Source organism: Struthio camelus, chromosome 2 (genome assembly GCF_040807025.1).
Source record: "Struthio camelus isolate bStrCam1 chromosome 2, bStrCam1.hap1, whole genome shotgun sequence".
Lineage (NCBI taxonomy): Eukaryota > Metazoa > Chordata > Aves > Struthioniformes > Struthionidae > Struthio > Struthio camelus.
This window is the reverse complement of record NC_090943.1, coordinates 1263457-1286669: the sequence shown is the minus strand read 5'-3', so window position 1 is coordinate 1286669 and position 23213 is coordinate 1263457. Positions and strand designations below refer to the sequence as shown.

Here is a 23213-nt window from a genome sequence, read left to right as displayed (position 1 = left end):
CAAAAAGGCTCCAAACACATGCACCGAAATCCCTCTCTCGGACTAAATCCGAGTCAGTCACTAAAGAAATACCTGATAAGGATAACACCAGCAAGAGAAGTCAGAGCTAGCAGAAAGATAATTACAAGTCATCTAAATTCAGCTCCTGGCTTGTAGTGAACAAGCAGGTGGTCTCAAAGCAGATATCTACAGCCATAACAACTGCCATTTCCTAACAGCTGCCAAGAAACGGATCATACCTCCTCAGTCTCTGGGCTGAGGCATATTAATAGAATTGCATAAAGGAATCTCACACCTATCATTATTGTCTGGCAGGAAAACAGAACATGTGCTCCACTGACATCCATCTAACATCTTACAACAGCATCACACTTTATTAATGGTGAAAGGGAAACAGAAAATTTATCTTTCTGCACGGAACATCTGGTAGTAGTAAAAGTGCTTCCCATACACTCAAGAAACCACCCAGAATTGCAAGCGATGCCTAGTACACACCAATACGGTTTTGGGTCTGTACGTATGGCCTATGCCTTGCCTACTCCTCTAGCTCACCCTCTCTGAGGTAGCCCTCCACACTTTCCTAAAAAAATAAAACAAAACACTGAAGCTCCTACCAGCTAACGTATAGACCTGGACGTACTTAACGCTCTGGGAATTGTCCTTAAGGACTACAACTAAGATCAAAACTATTTTATTCATACTTAAAGCAGTATGAATTAAAAAAAAAAACCCACTAAATTTTAGGAAAACATTTTAAACACAAGAAACAATTCCTCTTTATGACAGGCCATTTTAATATAAGCAATTTGTTGCTTAAAGTCAAAAGGATTACCTAAACAACACATAATATCAGAAATCACTGAGCATTAACACAATACATATGAGGTGGAGGAAAAACTCGGCAATTCACTTTTGAACTGCCAATTTCCACTTACAATGGACACCTTTATGACGCTAGAGTTAATCTTCCCAAACGCCATGAAAGATTTCAACTCCTCCAGGTCTTAAAAACCACAGCATGAAACACAGCTTGCAACTCACAAGGAAGAGAGGCCCACACATCCGAATTACAGTCCAAGGCCTGGGAAGAAGTACGGGACTTCCTATACCTTTCAACACAGGGAACGGGAGCAAGAAGAGTTACATATATCACACATACAAAAAGAGGGAAGGACATAGAAGGTCGGAATACACAATTTTGTTTTCTGTCATTATGCTTGGTGTCACTAATACTCCATCCCCAGTACTCCTTCCATCTTTATAAGCATCCTCTACTCAATCAGCTGTTTCTCCCCTCCGCAACACAAACTCCCAATGCACGCTGTCTTTCTGTACATCAATGGAAGGGCCTTCCTCACTGTCAACACTTTAGCTAGGAAGAAGAAACAGGCCTCAAAAGCTTGTTCCTCAGAAAGCAGTACGTCCTCTAACAGCAGAGCAGGGTTACAATACCCACGTCATTACCTAACAGAATTTATCACCAATAATCTCTACTGATAGCGATTCAACATACTGTCTAGAAAACCCCTATAAACTGTGAGGAATGGGTTTCCTAAGAGTCTGTGCAAGTCTTTCACGCTACTATTTAAACCTGTTGCTTTTTGAGCTATACTCTAGAGACACGGAGAACATCACTGTCTTGCACTTGTCTCTAGGCAAGTCTTCAAATACACAAGAAGGAAGAGATGCACAATCGCCGTTCTCTCACTCACTCCTTGCCCATCATGACTTCTGGACCTTTGATCAGGCTTGCTGTTCTCTGGATGCCCTCCAATTGGTCCACAATTTCCTTGGGGGCTTCCAGAGCTGGACACAATGCTACAGGTTAAGGTTTTACCAATGGAGAGATGTATAGATAGCAATTTTTAAGAGCGTATGATGGGCATATGTCACTTGTAATCCCCAAAGTACTCTTCTGAAATACGACATACCTGCTGCAAAACTGCCACCTGAATTACAGGAAACAAGAGTAAGAATGAAGTATCCACTATACAAAGCAGCATTTCCCAAGAAGAATTCAAGTCTGTTAGCTACAGTTTAAAAAGGAATTACCGATTCCATCTAGAGTTATCTTTAAACATTAGTACCAATAACCAATTTCCTTGTTTCACAAAACAAGGAGGACTTCTAGTTTTTGTTCTTACTTTTCAAGGAATTGATACAGCAATATCCGTACTGGGCAAGTAAATTTCAGATGTCTGCTTCGGCCAGTTCTGTTTACCTTCCAGAGTTTAAGAAGTAAATATAAGCATCTAATCTTTCTAATCAGTAATAGCAATTAAGTATAAAGTAATTATAACATAGAGTTCTGCTTCGATCTACAAAAGGAAAGCTCCCATCCCTGTACTACAGATAAGAGCCCTGCCAGGCTACAGTAAGGTGAGCACTAACTCATCTAGATAGTTTTCACTGACAACAGCAAGGGACGAGTAGAGTTAGCAATAACTGTTAACGCTTAAAATAACGCGACTTGGGAAAGCTCATCAGCAAAGTGGCACATGCCAGTTCTAAGCCATTTCAGAATCAAGAAACTTCTTATAATCTTGTCGATAATCCGTCACGACAACAAAACGAAATAACGTTCCTCCTCAAAAGTCTAGAAACAGTGGAAAAGGCACAATCAAAACAATAAAAGGTCAAACTAAAGACACCGTTTTACACTATTATTTCTTTATCAACACAGTTTAAGCTGCTCACTCAAATTATTACTGGTCCCCCGTTGCGCTGATTCAACTCTATGTGGCTGCACTCTAAAGAGATACGCAGAAAGACCGGTAAAACACACCTCTAACCATGTTGTGTTTTTATTTTTAAACCCAGATCAGTTCACACACGCGTTTCAGAGCGCTGCCGCACAAATAATCAAATCAACAGCACCAGCGGAGCAACAAGAGGTAAACTGGCCCATGCTTGTTTAAACCAGACCTCCCGAAGAAAAGACAGATTATATTTACCACAGATTCAGGGGACAGCAAAGAATAAAGCACACTCAGTTTGATTTCTACAAGGCGGTCCAGACACACACATCTGTCCTTGGGAAAGTTACTGTCAGCCAATTTTTCTCGACCTATGTATAAGGAATTGCACGGAAAGCTAGAAAACAGGAAAAACACCTAAAAAAAAAAAAAAAGGCAAGAAGCAGAACACAACAAAGGGTGGAAGAGGAACAAGGGTGCAAGGACAACACACAGCAAGCAACGGCGCTCCTGGATGGAAGTGAAGCAGCCATAACCAAAGCAGCAAGCATTTGGTTTGTCGCGTTTCATTAGATTTAGCAACACGCAGTTACCAACAGCATGAGCAGCCTTGTTTCCCCCCCCCCCTTTTTTTTAAACCCATTAACGCTTAAGGGGTGCGGCTTAAACGAAACCTAATATAACATCCTGGCAAGCCGCTCTAGGGACTTGTCTCCACAAGAAAAGTTACGGCTGCAGCTACAGCCGGTATAAACGCGGATGCGAGGCACGCGTTAACTCCGCGAAAACAGCTCTGATAAGACAAGGGGATGTCGGGTTTTTTCCCCCTTTTTTTTTTTTTTCTTTTTCCCCACCTCCCCACCCAGCCTGAACCGGCCGGAAACCTCCGCAGAGGGGTGGCTCGGTGCTGAGGCCGAGCCCGCACCCCCCCGGCGGCGAGGCGGCGGCTGACAAAGGCCGGCGGCGGAGCGCGGCCCCCCCCCCTCGCCGGGCCGCCCTGAGGCGACTTTCCCGCGCGCCGCGGCGAGCGGGCTCCGCGGGACCGTTAAACCGCCGCCTCGCCCGTTGTGAGGCGCCGCCAAGACCGGAACCGGGATCGGAACCGGGATCCCCCCCACCCCGAGCCGAACCGCACCTTCTTGTAGTGCTTCCCGAGCCAGACGCGGACCGAGTCGAGCTGGGACACCGTCTCCGGGCTCTCCCAAAACTTGCCCGTGGGACCGCCGTCCTTCCGCCGCGCCACCGAGAGCGCCGCCAGTCCCGGGCCGGCACCCACCGCTGCCGCCGCCGCCGCCGCCGCCGCGGCTCCGGCCCCCGCGGCGCCGCCGCCCGCCGCCACCGCCGCTGCCATTGTTACCCTCGCCGAGCGCCGCCACCGCGGCCCTGCGCCTCCCACTCGCTTCACTCCGCGCATGCGTCGAGCCCCGCACGCCCCGCCCCGCCGGGCATGCTCGGGAATACCGCTGCCCCCCGCCGCCGCCGCCGCCGCGCGTGCGCGTGCGCGCCGCTCCGCTCCGCTCCCCCCTCCCCGCGCCTCCTTCCCTGCCCCCGCGGCGGCCGTTGGGCGTCCGCGCTCCGCCGCGGTCAGCGCCTGCGCCCTCGCCGCCCCTCCCCCCCAAACGGCCGGCCGCCGCCACCGCTTCGGGGCGCATGCGCCGAGTTCCGTCCTCCTCCTCCTCCTCCTCCTCCTCCTCCTCCTCCTCCTCCTCCCCCCCCCCCGTGTGCGTCGGCCGGACTTCGGCGCATGCGCGCAGGGGGACCCATCGCCGCCACCACCACCATCACCTACCCGCCCCCCTCCGGCCAGCCTCGGCGCGTGCGCGCAGCCCTGCTCGCCGCCCCTCCCCCCCACCACCGCGCGTGCGCGTGCGCGGCGACGCCGCCGCCTCAGAGGGGCTCGCGGCGGCCGTTGTCGGGGCGACGCCGCCTCAGAGGGGCTCGCGGCGGCCGTTGGCGCGGCGGTGACGCCTCAGCGCGGCCGCGGCTCCCGCCATTTCCTCACAGCCCGGCCTTGAGGCCTGAGAGCGCCGAGCCGAGGCGGGGCGGGGGGTGACGCGCGGTGCCGGTCCGAAGAAGTGGCCGTGGGTTGAGGCGCGAAGTTGAGGGCGTGCTGAGAGAGCGGCCGCCTTCCCGCCTCGCTTAGGGCGCTTGTTCGGGTTCCTTGCTGCGCGAGCGGTGCGGCGGTGGGGTCCCTGGGTTTGCTGGGACGTGTCGTCCTTAGTGCTGGCGCGGCTCGGGTCGTTTGCCCGTGGTTCAGCCTCTGCTGCTGTCGCGCTGTGCTGGGCCGAGCTCCTGAGTAGGTTACCTGTGGCTGTGGAGACTGCAGCTCTGATGTGAGCTCCTTTTAAATCTCTTATCCCGGTAGAGAGGAGTTGGATGTATAGAGTGGGAAGTTAAACTTGTTCTGTTAAATGCCTCCTGACACTCATCTTTGGGCTAGCTGGTGGCCGTTGAAATTTCTGACACCACCGTTATGGCAGTAGATTTCTGCTGATATGAGAAATAAATCAGCCTGGCTGTTGCTGTTTGTATTATCCTGCTGTGGAAAGAGATGTCTGGGGAGCCGTTTACCTTCTTATATTTGCTACTCTGTCTTAGGAGCAGCGGACAGCAAAGCATCAGACCTCTGTATGGGATACCTGAAGGACATCTCATCCCGAGGTACTGCTGCAGAGATGTGACCAGGTTTATTGTTTTTTTTTTCCCTTCTGTATTTCTGAATACAGTTGGCCCATTGCTATAAGGACAGTTCTTGCATTCCTCGGCAGAGCTGAAATGAGCAGGCATGTCTCAGCCTTCGGACACCAGCCCAGGCTCTTTGTTCTCTAGTTGTTACCACAGGATGTGGTGGAGTGTTAGTGCCAGTGAAATCATTCCTGGGCAGCGTGATTGTGTGCGTTGTTCCTTCGGTGGCTAAAGCTTTGCACAGAAGAGAAAAAACGGCATTAAAATGAATAATGGTTGGAGGGGGGAAGGAAATGGAAGACCGGAAAACGGCCTCAGCCTTCAAAAAGGTTTGAAGCCTGTGATCTCCCCATTACGCAATGATTATACTGCTGAAAATAACAGGGTATGCATGTGATGATAAGCTGTCAAGCACTAAGCTTACAGATGGCTCTTTGTTCTAATTCGCTACTGCACCTGAGCTGGAAAGGGAAGCCGTTCCCTGGATCTGCTGGAAAGGGTAAGAATGACATGTACGGAGGGAAACAAAAGAGAAAAATATCATAATCTCGAGTAGTTCCTTGGATGGGTTATAGGGAGATATAGTATGTGGTTTTGCAGTCTGAGTCACTTAACGACAGTTTAGTGTTGGATGGCTTCGCAGCATGGCCTAGAGAAAACCATATTCACGCAACTCCAGGAGGATGAGTTGCTGCACAGGAGTAGAAAATCTTTTGGGGGGCAGAAATTCCTAAGGTCATAATTGCTATTAAGTTCCTCCTCTCTTGGAATCCTGATATATAGGACATACTTGTGTAAGTATGTAAGCATGAAGAAAAGAAAGGGGGAAGAAGAGGGGAAGGGAGGAGGACATAGTTGTACCTCAGTGAACTTTATGTGCCCTGATATTTTGTAAAAGCTCTCCGAAGAAATAAAATGAATTCAGATTCTGATGTTTATGACTGTGAAAACTAAGGAAAACGTTTGTATTTTAGTTACGTTAGAGAAGGAGATCTGGGTCTGCCTGCCCTGTAATCATAGGTTTCTGCTGTTAAGACTCATTCTCTTAGGTAGATTGGAATAGGATTAATATGGGCCTTGAAAGTGGAAAAGTATGGAATCAAGTATTTTATCTGGTGGAAACTGAGACTTTTGATGTGCCATGTAAGAACCTTGAGATTTCAAGGACGTGGGGAATGTTATTCAGGCCCTGCCTCCAGACATCTCAAATTATCTGCCTTTTTTTCATTCTGCCAAATTTAGAGTGTCCCTGCTTATCCTAATCTGAATTGTCTTTTGAGAGTGTAGACTAGCTTACCCCTCTGATTTATATGATTTCGCTGACTGTCACAGGGTAGGGAGAACTAGCTTTTAGCCTAGTTTCTTAAAGAAACGAGGCTTATTCAGTCATTTTTCCTGTCTGCGTTCCCAAACCTTCTAAGCGTTGGACCTGCTGACCGCCTTCAGTCATGCTTGGCAGACAACACAAATGCTGTGATTTCCTGGACAGCCGAGCGAGTAGTTTGTGCTCCAGAAGTGTGTCCTTTCCGCTCGGTCACCTGAGGCGTTCCAGGAATCTGAGCGTGCTGACCATTATGCTGGCAGTGGCATCATTTCCCTGCCTGTGGCAGGGAAAAAGGTTCAAGCCTGCAAACAAGACTAAGAAAAGAGCTGTACTTCAAGACTAGCTGACAGTTGACAAGGATGCGATAATCTTGTTTTAGGACGTGTCTAAGTGTGCGAACACCAGAGGAAGCAAAGGGAGAGTTCACAGTACAAGCAGGTGACTTGTGAACTGAAGCTCAGGTTTGCGTGGAAACTTTGAGAGGTTCAGTGGAGGTAGGTGATTAGGGAGTAAATTGGGTGCCTATATCTAGAACTGCCTTATGGTCAGTTTTGAGCCTAACAGGGTTCTCTTGGGAATTTATAGAAGGCTAATCAGAAAAAGCTGCCCTGCTGTGTGATCTCACGAAGAAAATATCTCATGGGAAGGGAGACCAGAGCAGGCAGAAGTGCAGAGAGTTCCTCTCTCTTAAGGGAGAGCTACAATTGCTCAGCATCCCACAGGGTGCTGCGTCAGTGCTCACAGGATCGTGGTCCTTCACTTCATCCCATACTATGGAGGATTGTAACCCCAGCAGAACAGAAATTTACAGCACGTGAAAAAGCTTACCTGGTTGGATTATGCTCAGTGGCGTTGTGAACAGTGCACACCTTGATGAAGCATCTGAGCACAGAAGACTAATGAGAGTTCTGTATGTAACCTGAAGGTAGCCAAGTTGATGCTGGCATCCCTTAGCAAAGAGGTGACAGTAGAGACTCGAGGTCTGCTTCCAGTCTTGAGAGATCTTGAACTTGCTTTCACTGTAAGCACAAGACCCAGCTTCCATACTGAGTGGAAGATTAAAAGGAGGAACATGTTGAAAGAAGACTCAGTACTGGCACAAAAGAAAAGTGGAGCAGTTGGTATTGCCTGAACTTGCCTGAACAGAGTTGGTAGTACTAATTTATAATCAAGGATATTTAGAAATAGACGAAACACTGACAGTCTTGCAGGATGCAGATGGCAGCCTAAGATGAGAAAAGATGCGGAGACATAAATTAAGAACCACCTACCTTGTACAGCCAACAAACCATTACAAAAGCAGTGAAAGATAATAGGGCCACAAGATGATTTTTGGACTGTGGAGGTGTTTGTATGTTGTCTTTTGGATCCCTGCCCCCCAAACTGCATGAAGAAACAAGTATTGGCTAGTAATAGCTGGCAAATTTACCCAACAGGTGGAAGCAGTTCTAACTCAAAACACAACCAGGGCAACTGCAAAGATACATCTGTTCTCATAATGGGGAGTCCCAAAGGAAGTTGAGACGTTAAAGGAGAAATTATGAAAGGTGTCAGACAGATTTAGCAGGGACTCTGCCTGTAGCTGCAGGGTCTCAGAGAAAAGCCGTCAATCGCTTTTTCGTCATCCCTAAGGCTGCACAGCCAGCTGACCTCCCCCCTGCATCTCCTTAACTTGGTGACACAGCTCCTCCACCAGCACACACCTCCTGCAGGCAGGGACATGCAGGCCTTTCCCTCTGCCCCAGCCTCAGCACCAGGCACTCTGTGCAGTGCTGCGTCCTCCTTTGGGAGCTCCATCTCAACAGAGGCCTCTGATGGGCCAGGGGTAGTTGCTGCAGTCAGGGCTGTGGATCACGTCACAGAATCACAGAATCGTTTAGGTTGGATGGGACCTCTGGAGATCATCTAGTCCAACCTCCCTGTTCAAGCAGGGTCCTCTAGAGCATATTGCCCAGGATCACGTCTAGATGGGTTTTGAATATCTCCAGCGAAGGAGACTCCACTCCCTCTCTGGGCAACCTGTTCCAATGCTCTGTCACCCTCACAGTCAAGAAGTTTTTTCTCAGGTTCAGATGGAACTTCCTGTGGTTCAGTTTGTGCCCATTGCCTCTTGTCCCGTTGCTGGGCACCACGGAGAAGAGGCTGGCCTCATCCTCTTGACACTCCCCCTTCAGAGACTTGTACACGTTGATGAGATCACCTCTCAATCTTCTCTTCTCCAGGCTGAACAGGCCCAGCTCTTGCAGCCTTTCTTCATAGGAGAGGTGCTCCAGCCCTCTAATCATCTTTGTAGCCCTCCGCTGGACTCTCTCCAGTAGGACCATGTCTCTCTTGTCCTGGGGAGCCCAGAACTGGACCCAGCACTCCAGATGTGGCCTCAGCAGGGCTGAGGAGAGGGGCAGGATCACCTCCCTCCACCTGCTGGCAACACTCTGCCTCATGCAGCCCAGGAGACCATTGGCCTTCTTGGCCACAAGGCCACACTGCTGGCTCATGGTCAACTTGTTATCCACCAGCACTCCCAGGTCCTTCTCGGCAGAGCTCCTTTCCAGCAGGTCAACCCCCAGCCTGTACTGGTGCATGGGGTTATTCCTGCCTAGGTGCAGGACCCTGCACTTGCCTTTGTTGAACTTCAGGAGGTTCCTCTCCACCCACCTCTCTAGCCTGTCCAGGTCCCTCTGAACGGCAGCACAGTCTTCTGGTGTGTTAGCCTCTCCCCCCAGTTTAGTGTCACCAGCAAACTTGCTGAGGGTGCACTCTGTCCCTTCCTCCAGGTCATGGATGAATATATTGAACAAGACTGGACCCAGGACTGACCCCTGGGGGACACCACTAGCCACAGGCCTCCAACTTGACTCTGCGCCATTCACCACAACCCTCTGAGCTCGGCCATCCAGCCAGTTCTCAAGCCACCTCACCGTCCACTCATCTAGCCCACACTTCCTGAGCTTACCTAGGAGGATGTGATGGGAGACAGTGTCCAAAGCCTTGCTGAAGTCCAGGGAGACAACATCCACTGCTCTGCCCTCATCTACCCAGCCAGTCATTCCGTCATAGAAGGCTATCAGATTGGTCAAGCACGATTTCCCTTTGGTGAATCCATGCTGACTACTCCTGATCACCTTCTTGTCCTCCACGTGCTTAGTGATGACCTTCAGGAGGAGCTGTTCCATCACCTTTCCCGGGATGGAGGTGAGGCTGACAGGCCTGTAGTTTCCTGGCTCCTCCTTCTTGCCCTTTTTGAAGACTGGGGTGACATTGGCTTTCTTCCAGTCCTCAGGCACCTCTCCTGATCTCCAGGACCTTTCAAAGATGATGGAGAGTGGCATGTCCTGTGGCATGTCACCATTGTTGCTGAACAGATGTGCACTGCCCTTGGTTTTTGGTTCCTTTCTGTGCACCCTTTTGCACTAACTGCTGTATGAACTGCTGTGTTCCTTGGCGCGCAGACAGAAGAAAGACTAGAAGTAATGTCAAGATGGCCCCCTTAAGGCAAGCAAAGTTTGGTACTAAAAAGGGAACGTGTAATTTTGATGAGAGTCCACAGGGTAATAGTAATACAGCTCTATTGGCTATGTTGGGAAACACAGAGAACATTGTTTTGTGATGTTTCTGCATGCCCTTTTACCATGTGCAAGAGCGATGTGGGGGGACGGGTGTTAAGTCCGGTAATGCTCATGTATTGTTTGTTCTCTCCAGTCTGCTGTGAAGAGGCTATGAAGGCCACTTGGATTTGCTATGGAGTAGCTCAGCTTCTGCACTTCGGTGCGGGGAACAGGTTCAAGAAAAGGCCAAGCAGTTTGCAGTTGGCCTGAGCAACTGCAATTTAGGCTGGCACATTAGCCTAAATTAATTTATGAGTGAAGACCCTTCCCTCCCAAATGAGACAGGTATAGCTGCCACTGTGTGAGCTAAGCTTCCCTAGCAGAACAGGAGGAGATAATGGAAACCAAAGAAAGTCTCTTTGGGAAGGTACCAAAAGGAATCTTAACTGCTAAAGGAGGAAAAAGCTGAAGTAAGCAGACCTGAGCCTCAAAGACCTGGAAGGCCTTAAAAGATGAACACAAAATTATCTGAATTGAGAATCAGGCAACTCTTAGAAGGGCTAGATCCATGCAGATCTCTGAAGTTGCCCATCCCCAGGTTCCCAAGACTCCCAGGATGTCTCACTAGCAGTTCATAGCTTGACGAAGGAGGAACTACCATCTTCCCCTTAGCTGCTGGCTGCTCAGGTACCTGGATGTCGCGCTTTGGCAACATCAGGAAAGATCTCTTTTACCTGGTAAGCAGAGGGAGACTTCTGTTGCTTAAGGAATGGATAGGTGGATGATCTAAATCCTGTTTTTGGATCTGTAAGGTATCTTTTAACGTAGTCATTACCTGTTTTACAAAAATATTTTAAAATCAAGTTTACTGTCTGGCAGTCACGTAACAGACAGGTCTGGTCTCGGATGCATGAAGTAACTCAGTGGGAGAAATCCCTATTAAGTGCCCTGGACTTGGGGGCAATACGTGGCTAAAGAAAGCAAACACTTGAGAAAGCAGTGTTGATGCTCCTCTGAACGCTGCACGATCCTCCCTCTCTTCAGTGCATAATCACTGTCTCCACTGAGCCAGCGTGAGTCAAACGTGTAAACTGGATTCTTGGCTTGAGGTGTTATGTTCTGTCATTCAAATACAGGCTATGGGAAAGCAAGCTTAATATCTGGAGCTGCCCTAGCAAAAAAGGGATTGACGTAAAGGCCAACTGTTCTTGATAAGCCACCAGTAACAGGCAGATGTTAGGGCTCACTCAGGACACAACTGCATGGAGATATTTGAGTTTTAACCATGGGATGCATTTAAGCTGGGATCACATCCATTAAGCGTGAAGTACTTTGGTTTAAACTAACTGCCCAAAGCTTTTTACACATCAAGTAAGATAGCTTAGACAAAACAGTAAGTTCAGTTACGTAAGTTTGATGCTTACAGCCATTAGATGTCATTAAAAGCAGATTTTAGAATAATTCTATGAAACCAGTGCTTCTCCATAAAACCAAGACTACTTCAGACAATTCAGCCTCTTCAGCTGAACGGCAGAACTTCAAAGCTATGCAGTACTTTTCATATGAATGACTCATGTCAGCTGCCAAATCTGTCTCCTCTCTCCATGTGAATTACTTTGCAGCCAGATGAATTTAACTCATCTGTTTAGGAAGTGTTGATTTAACATGTGGAGTTAATCATACTGTGGGGTCAGCACGTTCTCAAAAAGTAGAACAGAAACCTACAATTACATAAAAGGGAAATTGAGCTATCTGGTAATGCTTAATTAATACCCAGCTCTCGCTGCCTTGTATTTCATTCCAGAACTGAGTTCCCACAATCAAGTTCCAATCTTCACCATCTATTTTTTGCAGTTACTTTAGTTTTTCATGTGTAAATTAGAGATCCTGTTGTTTCTTTTCCCACAATCATAGCTAGTGTAAAAATTAGGCTTTTTGGTTTATCAACACTGAACAGACTTTCACTGCTCTCTGTGAGCATTTTCTGGACAGTGAGCTCAGCCAGGCCAGTCGGTGACTGCTGTTCCTCTGCTCCCAGCGTCGTTTCCACCCATGGAGTCTTTTACCTGTTCTTCTGCGCTGGTGCTGGAGGGTCGGCGAAAGCAGAAAATGATCCCCTTTTTTAGTGATGTAGTTTTTGCCATTCGGGTAAGTTCTGTCAGTTTGGAAGGGTCTGATGAGCAGCAGAGCTGACACAAGCTAGGTGGCAGAAGCAGGGCAAGGGCTAATGACCTCTACCTTTTCCCTGCAGTGATCCATTACTTTGGTGGCTCACCATTTCAAACCTACATGCTATTCCCATTTTTCAGCACATACATCTGTTAACAACCTGGATTTGTAGGCATTTAACAAATAGCAGCTTTGAGGGGAAAGAAGCGTGTGTAAGGCTTCGGCTGTTATTCAGAAGAGTGATATCGGATAGAAGGGAGAGGGGAAGACAGCACATTAGGACTGTTGGCTTAGTTATGCTCAGATGCACCTTAGTCCTCCCTCTGCAGCTGAAAAAGCTGCAGAGGGAGTTCTAATTGTGATAGGGTGTTATGTTACTACAGCTCAGCAGTAACATGAAACCAAGCCCCTAGACTTCTCCTTACAGAAATCTGCACTAGTGTGCCCCACAGCTGCTAGATATCCAGGATCTCCAGGGACTCCTGGGGCTGCAGGAGTGGCACATGGGTTTTCTGACAAGGATGGCTTTGAAGTTGCCTGGAGGAAAAACTTAAGTTTGAGGAGATGTGGTAATTTCTCTGGGAAGGCTCTTTCCCTCAGGACAAGTAAGAAAATAAGAGGCCCCTGTGCTGGGGAGGAAGAGGTGTAAAGTCTACTTACGCTCTTCCATTAACAGCTTATTAACTATAACTACATTAACATTTGAGAGCAGAGAGCAAGTTCCACCACACCAACTTACTCAGATGGCTTAACAGCCTATTTAGTGCAATACTCTTCCCACAGTGGAAAGAGGAATACTTTGAGTGTAGGCTATTTGGCACATGATGCGTGGTCACAAAGACATTACCCACAAGAGTAGCCTAGAGGAAGGGTGCTTCTTTATCTGTACATATGTTATTATTCGTGATCTGAGTGGCAGAGGAGCTACAGATGTGGCTTCTTGCAACTAGATTTGCAGGTTACTCGCTCTCAGTCCCACTGCAAACAGATTAAGTTGAAGATCTTCACAAAGCACCTACAGCCTTAGCTCTGCTGAGTTCAATTTGAGTGGGCCACTGAACATCTCTGAATAGTTTAACTTGAACTCCATGCCAGCGTTTGCTAACAGCCACCTATGGCACCAGGCATCAAGGAACACTGCCCGTGTTTCAGGAGACTCCTTCACAAAGGATGGCAAGAACCCACTTATTTAAGATTCCAACTGATTGTATCTTGCAAGTGGTAAGAATGCCTTCCTGCTTAGTGACTCAGGCCCCAACAAAAATGTTTTTTGTATAAGCGCACATCATGAGCATTAGCTCATCTTTTAATCTTTAAAATAGTTAAAAACCTTTAAACTTTTCTTCTGCCCTGTGGCCCATCCTTCAAGGTTCAATGGCTAAAAGCAACAAGAACCAACTAGCCAAATGCCGCTACACTCTGCTGTTACGTGCCAGACTGTGATAATAGACTAGTACAGTATTAAACTGAGTATTTCAAGAAATGGAAACCTTCACTGTCTGCACTTGATCTCCTGCAGAGATCTCCCTCTCTGAATAGGGGCAAATATGCGTCTGCTTGCTTGCAAAGTGTCCCTTATTTTGATAACCAGGGGATGGAAAGTTTGGCAAGAACCAGCTGCTTTCATTGCTAGTGTTTAGCTCAGACGCTGCAGAGCAACTGAAGATCTCCCTCCACAAGAGATTATATAAACTCAGGCAGCTTCACAGAATCAGATGGATCAACAGTAACAAACACAAATCCGTAACAAGTGTTCTCTGCTGGGTACGTTTAAAAGTTTTATTTATCGTTTCATAATCACATCTAGTCCAATATATTTCTGAGTCATTATGAAGCAATTTCCCGACATTTCCTCTTTTTAAAACGCTCTGGCCTTGATTGAGTCTCTGCTAATCTGCTTTATCTGTGAATCCAACCATTCAAAACAATGCAAACATTGAAAAAGTGACAGGCAAAAAAAAAAAACCTGAATAAATTACACCATATGACAGACTTTTATATAAAGAAACTTTAGTACACTTATATGCTTCACTCCTCTACTTAACTCTAGAAAAGTAAAAAAGATGAAGGTGAGTGTTTCTCCCATTTTCATGTTTTCAAACCAACATGAAATAGCAAAGCCCTTGGTCCACTCAAGCAGTAACAGGAACCTGCACCCAGGTGTGGCAGTGCTCCACTTAGTTCTGGGCTTTTTACTTGCTTTTTGAAGTCTTTATAATTTCCCTCCATGTGTACACATTGCGGTACAAACTAGGTAATTACTTCTGCCTGCCAGGTTGCAGTTACCCGTTTGTAGGCTGTGGGTAGCGCACCACTGCACCATTACAGCGGTGGACCAGATCTCCCTGGCAAAAGGCAGGGTGTCCCAATAGTCTCTGGGCCACCCCACTCTTACACGGGGCACTGCTGAATCCTGCCATTTACCTTGCAGAATGTGACCAGGCAGCACTCCTGCATGTGACTGCCACTTTATTTAATATTTGTTCCAAAAGCAGCCAAAAAAAACCTCTTCATCAGAATCACAATCTCAGTACAAAAACAGTGTCTCTGCCTTCACTTTAGTTTTGTAGTATTCCCACCGCCCCTGAACACTCCAACCCAGAAATAAATACTTGTAAGGAAGAACACTTCTGGAGATAAAAGAGAATGATGAGAACAATCAAACATCCAGAAATCTAAACTTCACAGATCGTTTTTAGAGGCTGCAAAGCAAGTATATTCCACAACAAACTGGGAATAAGAACTTTTATTTTTTTTCAGCTGTAGAATGCAAAAGAGAAACATCCTTTGCTAAAGACAATTATTTCAAGTGAGAAGATTTAGTTAAGCTGGAACATACCCCTGTTCCAAGTCCTGTCCTGTCCCCTGTATTAAGTTAACTTAATACAGTTCCAAGTCCTTCTAAACAGCAGTATTAGATTTGACACATTCCGATAGGCCACTTATCAGACCCACCAAGTGCGTTCCCTGAAAACGGCTTACTGCCCTGCTCACCTTGAAGCAGCGGGCAACTTTAGGTCCCTTTTACAGAATGCACATTTTTCCCGAGCTGTATTGCTTTTCAGTGGCTTGTTGCTAAAATCCCTGAGACAATGGCTTCACTCCCACGAGAGAAGGCAATTCTGAAAAAGTTACAAAAAAAATCAGAGAAATTTCTATTTATCCCATAAATTTTGTTACAGCAAGGATACTGTAGGACAACTGTTATGAAATGGGCATGCAGTTTCTTTGAAGAAAGCTGACACAAAACTTTACTTGTGCAAGGCACGGGGAACCTGATTTTCATGTATTTAAGAGTAAATAACAACCAGCACTAGTGAAAGGCTTTCTCCTTCCTCATGAGGCCTCTGGTTCATGCCTAATTCACAGTAAGACTTCCTCAGACCTTCTGTGGCATTTGTAAATTGATCTGAAAGTGGATGAGCACTACCTGAAACCTGTTCATGTGTCTGCCTCTAGCCACTAAGCACCTGATGGCCAACTGGTAGACACCTTTACAAAGATCAAGATCAAACAATTCCGTCTCCTTTCAATCACTGGAGTTCCTTTTACCTGACTCGGTTTTCCTGTGTATTGCCCAGTGTTGCTGTGTCTGTAGCAGCACCTAACCTTGTGACAAGGCAGCTGAGCCTTGTTTACCAGAGCTGATCAGAGACTGGTCTTTCTGAACAGCACCACCTCCTCAGAGGTCCAGCACCATAGCTCTGCCTGGTGCCTAAGCCCCTCCTGGATCTGGGAACATCTGCTGCTGAAACTAGGTCTCATGCCCAGCAGCGCCACACGCTGCTGCTTCTCCACTGCACCAGTTCAGCAGCCAGCCTTTTGCTACTGGCGCACGAGTATCTAACACTTCAGACACCACTGGTCAGGTTTATCTTTGATGACAAGCTGTCCTGGGTTGTACTGCTGGACCATGAATTCCTCCATGTTTTTATTGCCATCTGTTTGCAGGTGTGTCTTTGAAAATTGCATCTCCCTGAAGTTGCATATGGCAGTGTCTACAGAGGTTGGCCTGATGCCCTGCTTATGGCTAGACGCCCATGGTTGAAAACCAGCCTGTTTAGAGCTATCTTCATTTGACTGCTGCAGAAGAGCTTGGTACGCCGCATCTGAAAGTGGAAACGTGCGAGGCTCCCAAGGCTGTATGTTCTGTGGAGTGAAAAGGAGAGAAAAGGGAAAAGTTGCAGCGTTGCTGACATTATAAGCCTAGAATCAAATAGCCAAAGAGTACTCGAATACCCATCTCCCTATCTCCATCTCCTGAGAGACCAGCAGATCCAACGTAGAAAGCTGGCTCTAAGTTTATCAGGGTGCCAAAGCAGGGCCCAATTTAAAATCAAACACTGCGTGCCATTCACAGCATTCCCAAGCTCACTAGTTCAGCTTTCCATTGACATCAAGACTCCTCCTTTGCCATTTCTACTGATACTCCTTATTTTTCATAGTCTCATTCATTGAGCAGGCTTCCAAAGCACATCTTGTGCCCCTGATACTGAAGTCCATAGGAAGGACAGATCTGACACACTTCGTTAAGACCATCTGTACGGTCTTACGACAATATAGGTAAGTGTAAGACCATACCTGTAATTACAATTTGTTAAGACCATCCATAAGCACAAGAGGGAAGTTCAATTCCTCTGGTAGCTTCAGAATTTAACAACAAAGTTAACGCCTTCTACCAAAAAAGTAGTGGCCTCTGATGTAGACAAGTGTCTGAAAAGATTCATTGTCGTGTAGGTGACCCAGTCCCACCCACCAGGAGGAATCTCAAACTCCTGGTCAATATTGTTTTAGGATGATTTAAACTATGACATAATGAAGGAAAGTTCTTCATTCCACTCTGAATCCAAGTCCCTGCAGAGATGCAAACGGAACTATCCTTCGAGTAGTATGAAGCTCATCCTGCACCTTTCAGAAAGCCTACTTTATATACAAGTGTTAACTGTTTTAGAAAAGGACACAGAAGCTGAAGCCAGCTGACATTGATATTAACGTAACTTGGTGAATAGTTATCTGCCTGTACATGATTCCATTTCAGACTTGTTTGCAAATTTCAACTTTTCCAACATTGCCTTTGCATACCAAAGCCACAATATCATACTGTTGTTATGACCACTGTCATAACATTTTGTGTCATTGTTTTATGTCATTAACTCAGTGCAACTTCACTGCAAAACCGAGGAGAACAGACAGACAAAACCTTCCCTCACCCATATTGCTTCATCTAACGTTTCGAGGCAAGATCTGGCACCTTCATTGCAGGACAGCACCGTTCTGGTCCTACTGTTTATGGAGCGAGACTGCAAACTGTTGTAAGTCTCAGGGTTGTGCAAGCCAATAGAAGAGCGCGTATACGCATCATTAAGGCAATTAAGTCCAGTAACTGGAGATGCTGGCTGAGGCTGCCCAGTCCATCGGCCATCTATTTTGTTGGAGGACCTAAAGCAAAGTAATATTTGGAGAGCAGTTAGTTATAGCATGAAACCCAAATAAAAATCACTGTGAAAAACATAAGCTGAAAAAGTTTCAACAAAATCACTATTGCCTCTATGCAATCAGATTATCCTATCGCCCAGTGGGTACTTTAGCCGAATAGCCCTTTCTCTCCTATCAAAGAGCATCTCCCTGCCGTCTTAGGCGATCATTGTCCATTTCACTGATGCTGAGCACGAAGAGAATAACTAAGCATTAAGAAAGATTAAAAGCTTATAAAAAGCAAGACAAAACAAAATCACACACCAGCTACCAGAGACAGAACCACTAGAACTGATTTTAGCTGGAGGTACTCCAGCTAGCTTCCTCTGTGCAACTACAATAGTTTAGCCTTTTTTCAAAGATGAGAATTACCAATGATATGGGCTGTCATTTTGTTTCCCTATTCTACTGCCCAACAATTTGTGGAGGTTTCGAACAATTTCAATTTTGATAGGGAAGCAGGGATCTCAAAAATACGACATTCTCCAAATACAATGAAAGCAGAGAGAAAGACCTAGTACTTCCTCCACTGAAGGAAAGGCAGAGAGAAATTCAATTTTTATCTACCCAAATAGCATGTGTGTGTGCCTCCAGACCAACGCATAACTAATTGTTCTTTGTCCAGACAATAGGCAAAAAGGTAAGGGGATATAGCAAGTGAACTGAAAGCAACCTCCACACACAGGTACACAGAACAGATTCTGCCAAAGGTATTAAGAAAGCCAGAGGAAAAATTTTTGGAAAAATAAATACAAACCTGCAATTAACACAAAGCTCTTAACGCAAGAGACTGAGGTCTACTACAGCGTGCTGTGTTACTATTCTGCTGATTAGACCTTATTTTATCAATGCTTTGCTTCTGCTGTGTAACAGATTAATCACATGAAAAAAGTGCCAGGCACTTAAGAACCACCTCTGGAATCTGGATATCTGTACAACTTAAAATGAAGACCAAATACAGGTGCCTTCTGTGTCCGTCAGTGAGACCAGTACCTGCTTCCTCGCTTATGGGAAATAGCTGCTGCCCAGGAATCCCAGCGGGCTCGTTCAAGTTCTTCATATTTGGAGTGATGACTCAAGTACATCTCATCAGAAGTATCCTCCAACTGGGAAAAGATGTTTTGTCTGAATACTTAGAGCATGACGTCTTGCCTGCAAGGTAAGACTACTGCTCTAAGAATTCAGGTAGCCAATATCTAACACATTCAAACTGTTTGGGAACCAGCACCCACATTTGGGATCACTACCTCATTTTTATATTTTGATTACATACTGAATTGGGAACTCGTCAGCCTGAATTCTCAGAGACAGATGCAGGTGCTTCTGTGCATCATACAAGCAGATGCCAAGGCCATTAAATCATGCACAATTAAAAAATTTGTTCTTCCTGCAGCTGGCAATGGTAACGCACCTAATGGCTTTTGTAACAGCTGACATCCCACCATGACCCTCAACTCTGACATCTTTCACTGACTTAAGCTGCAACTGCATCAGGCAGGGCTGAACAGCATTTGATGCGCTGACTTTGCTTACTGGGCCTCCAGGCTTTAATAACTAGCAAAGACTGACTATAAAACTGCTGAAGTGCCATTTGCGCATTCTCAGAGCGGCTGCATGTTTTTGAGACAAACTGACAAAACTGTGTCCTTACCTCAAAATCCACTGGATTGAAAGGCTCCAGTTCCTTGAGCGGCACTGTCCTCCAGCTGCAAGAGAGAACGCTCCACCTCAGCACAATAGCCTCTGCTGGCATTTGGCCTGCCTGGTGCCCAGGACCTCTGGCCTTTGTTTTGCTTTCAGCTGGGCCTGCATTGCGTCCCAGACTCAGGAACGGGTTTAAACAGCCAAAGCGATTCTGAAGCCACTGAACGTCTACTTTACTCACAAAATGTCCTAGTAGATACCACAATACTTCACCATATGCAATCTTTTAAAAAGGAAGAGATTTAATTTTTTCAGATTTGTGCCACCCAACAGTGTGACATCAGAAAAACTGATCAATGCAGTTTCATTGGTGTATGCAGAAATGACTAAGCTCATGAATAACTGGAATTAAACACATCAGCCACGACAGTCTATCTTCTCCCACAAAAGCACTCCAGCCTATTTACATTGCAAAAAGCTAGTCTCACTGCACGCTGGCAGTACTAGAATACCAGCTGCTACACGAGCAGCCAGGAGAGCCAGAAATCAGCAGAGAACTGCATTCCTCAACATACGCTTCAGTAGTCTTCGCCCTTGGCCTCCAGCAACGCGCAGTTATTTCAGTCTTCAGAACGGGGAACACTCTTGGAAACACTTCTTGGACTAGGTATGCGCTGGGAGTCAAACAAGTTTAACTCCAAACTTCCCCTACACAACAAGGATTTCATTTCCCAGGCTAACCTGATAAATATCTAGGAATGAATCAAAAGTGACTAGAGGTCACTTACCAAGGGAATACACCTGCTTGGTACTAACATTTAAATCTAAGAAAAACTAATCACTTTTTTTAAGGTACAGTTTTTCTTTTTTTTTTTTTCTTTTTAATCTATTAGGAATAATTTCCTCCTTCAACATTAGGGGAACCAGCTTTCATTATGCATAACTAAAGCAATTTTCTCCTGTCATCTACCCAAGAAAATCACTAAAGCCTGATTTGTAAATACCTTGGTGTCACAATCTCTTTATACTGAAGCTTTTCCACCCGAGTGGCTGCTGCCATTGACACTGGGATCACAATGTTATTGATGTCGTCAGAACATTCCACTTTTCTTCTTTTTGAGGACTGCTGAAACACAGAATAACGAGAAACCTCTTGGAGGCAGAATACTGATGTTAGTACAAGAGCGTATTTGAATATATCATGGAAAGCAACTTCTCCATAACAGCAACTGTAGTAGATTCTGTTCTTACCACTTCCCTTGACGTTCAGTGATGTTTTGGTCACATCATACAACCTCTGTGGTTCCCATAGTAAGCAGGATAATATTTACCTGCCTTTGTGGGTTCGATTTCACTCATAACATTGAATTACTTTTGCTATAGAGACTACTTCAATATATACAAACAGGCAGAGAAAGGCTGTTGGGATGATTCAAGGAGTAAAATCCTGTTATTTTAGTAGAATAAAGGAGCTTTACATGTTTGGCCTTGCAAAACAAGGGCTGAAAAGGAAAAAAAACCCAAAAAAACAAAAACAAAACTTTCAATAGGAAGATAAAAACGTAGAAGAACACCACCTTCCTAACGTTGAGAGAGGTGTTTCTGAGACAACAAATTCAGAACATCCTATCATTTAGGCTGGAAGTCAGAAGATTTCCAAATTGAGGAGTCAGGCTCTGGAACAGCCTCCTAGGAGCACTGGGACAAAAGGAACCCTGAACAGTTTGGAGATGCGTTTTGATCAGTTTATAAAAGGGGCCCTGTATTGTGGTGCCTGCGGTAGCTGCGGATTAGACCTGTGTTTCAGAACAGAAATTTCCCTTCTACTTATAAACCAGAAGTCTCCAATATGCTTGCTTGTTCCATTCTTGAACAAACACCCTTCTGGTTCTAGGCAAAAAAAGCCAACCCCAAATTGAAGTTGTTAGTGGCCAAAAGGGTAGGTGTGATTTATCACTGATGTGATATTATATAAAAGCCGTAGCAGACACAGGGAAATGATGAGAAGCATCTTTAAAAATCTAATTAGGAAATTTATGTAGAGAATGTACCTGAAGGAAGAAAAGCTAACCAGGCAAGCAGCCAACTCGGTCCAAACAGTTGGACTGTTAAAATTTCTGTACATCAGAGAGGGAGAAGAACAAAGAAGGCACTAATAATGCAGGAGCCATAAACACAGAAGACGAGCAGTTGTTGGCAGTGAAAATAGGTATAACAGGGGCTGCGGGCTCCACAAAGGAGCTCATTAACCCCTACTTCCGCAAGAGTCCAGTGACGGTCCACACAAGTACTGTGTCAATCCCCATGGGAAGGATCTAAAGCCTAAAGCAAGTATGGAGTTGGTGAAACCTAAAAAAAATTACATGAGAAAGCCTCTACTCTGGGAAAGGCCTGCTTCTGTCGCTTGGACCTGACACTGACCTCTTAGCAAAAAGAGGAAGGGAATAGCGCTACATATAATACACCTGAACCCCTGTCCTTCCAGGTCTCCTTTGACAATGTACTTGGAGAACCAGGACTCATTCAATGCTTTCCTACATATAAAAGTGGCTATGGCAGGATGTATTTTTTAATCCTCTCCTACTTCCAGGAGGACAAGCAAACGCTTAAACATCTTGACCGATGTTCCTGCTTCATCGGGAGAAGTCCAGAGCAGTTAAATTCTTTTTCTATTGTTTTTAGCCAAAATAAAGCTGTAACATTACATGCGTTTAGCTATTCACTTAAAAACAAAACAAAAAGCCCCCCGCAGTACTAAATTCAACACCGACCAATCTGGTTGGGGAAGCAGTGCTGCAGGCACCTAGCCAGCCAAGCGCTGCCTCAGGAAAAATGAAGCAAGTAGCTGCTACTGTTTATTTAATACCAACATCCTCAAAAGCATTTCCCAGCAGACCATTCAAAAGCTGAATTCCCAGTGGGTCTGCAGCCCCGAGGCAATGCTGGAGAAGAGAAGTTTTTGCCAGCGCCTCTCTAAGGCTGCTCCCCTTTTCAGATTCATTTGCCGCAGCTTTTGTTTCGACTCACCATTGTTGAGCTGCCAGTGAAAGGGATTTGGCTGGAAGAAGGGGCTGGAGGAGTCTCTGGGTACAAGGACGGTGAGTGGTGCAAAAGACTATTTTTATGTGCCTGAGGACTGGAAACAGGAAAGCTGTGACTGTATGTTCCTTCAAGCTGCCTTTCCCCTTTAAACAATGAACCTGTTAATAAAACGTGAACAGAAAACCAAGGTGAAGTCTGACTATTTTAAGACGGGTTGGCGATGTTGCTACCAGTAAGTTCACCAAAACCCTCCTGGGGAACACTGCGCAGAACGCTGACATCAAAGAACAAATGAATGCAAAACACAGAAGCCTCAAATGAAGAGTCAGTGCTACACAGGCCTGTTACTTTTGCTGCGTGTTTCCAAACTGCAGTGGAAGGCGAAGTAAAAATTATAACCAAAACCAAGACTTCTCAGTTCAAAATACAGCCACTTAAAACAACCTCCAGAACAACAAAACAAACAAACAAAACCCTTCCTTCACTGTAGAAATGGTCAAGCTGGTCCCACTTCTGACAATCACTCCGGTGATGATGAGTCGCACTGATTTTTTAAGACAAACGTACTCTTCTCTTCAAGATCCTGTATAATAATCAGTTCGGTATACTTTTTCTCCTGCATCAGTTACATTT

General features: G+C 45.9%; 2 protein-coding genes across 2 annotated transcripts in view; both read right to left on the bottom strand.

Moving 5' to 3' along the window:
• SMARCC1 (SWI/SNF related BAF chromatin remodeling complex subunit C1) overlaps positions 1–4110 on the bottom strand; it is a 106799-nt gene extending 102689 nt beyond the window's left edge. The window contains exon 1 of the mRNA XM_068933981.1: positions 3832–4110. Coding sequence (XP_068790082.1) covers positions 3832–4110 — 279 coding nt within the window. The remainder of the gene's footprint in view (positions 1–3831) is intronic.
• A 10062-nt stretch (positions 4111–14172) lies between these two features.
• LOC104150103 (KAT8 regulatory NSL complex subunit 1-like) overlaps positions 14173–23213 on the bottom strand; it is a 42230-nt gene continuing 33189 nt past the window's right edge. Inside the window, exons 8-13 of the mRNA XM_068934284.1 lie at positions 22566–22738; positions 20543–20664; positions 19546–19600; positions 18888–19000; positions 17630–17858; positions 14173–16568 (exon numbers count right to left, since the gene is read on the bottom strand). Coding sequence (XP_068790385.1) covers positions 16263–16568; positions 17630–17858; positions 18888–19000; positions 19546–19600; positions 20543–20664; positions 22566–22738 — 998 coding nt within the window. The 3' untranslated portion in view covers positions 14173–16262. The remainder of the gene's footprint in view (positions 16569–17629; positions 17859–18887; positions 19001–19545; positions 19601–20542; positions 20665–22565; positions 22739–23213) is intronic.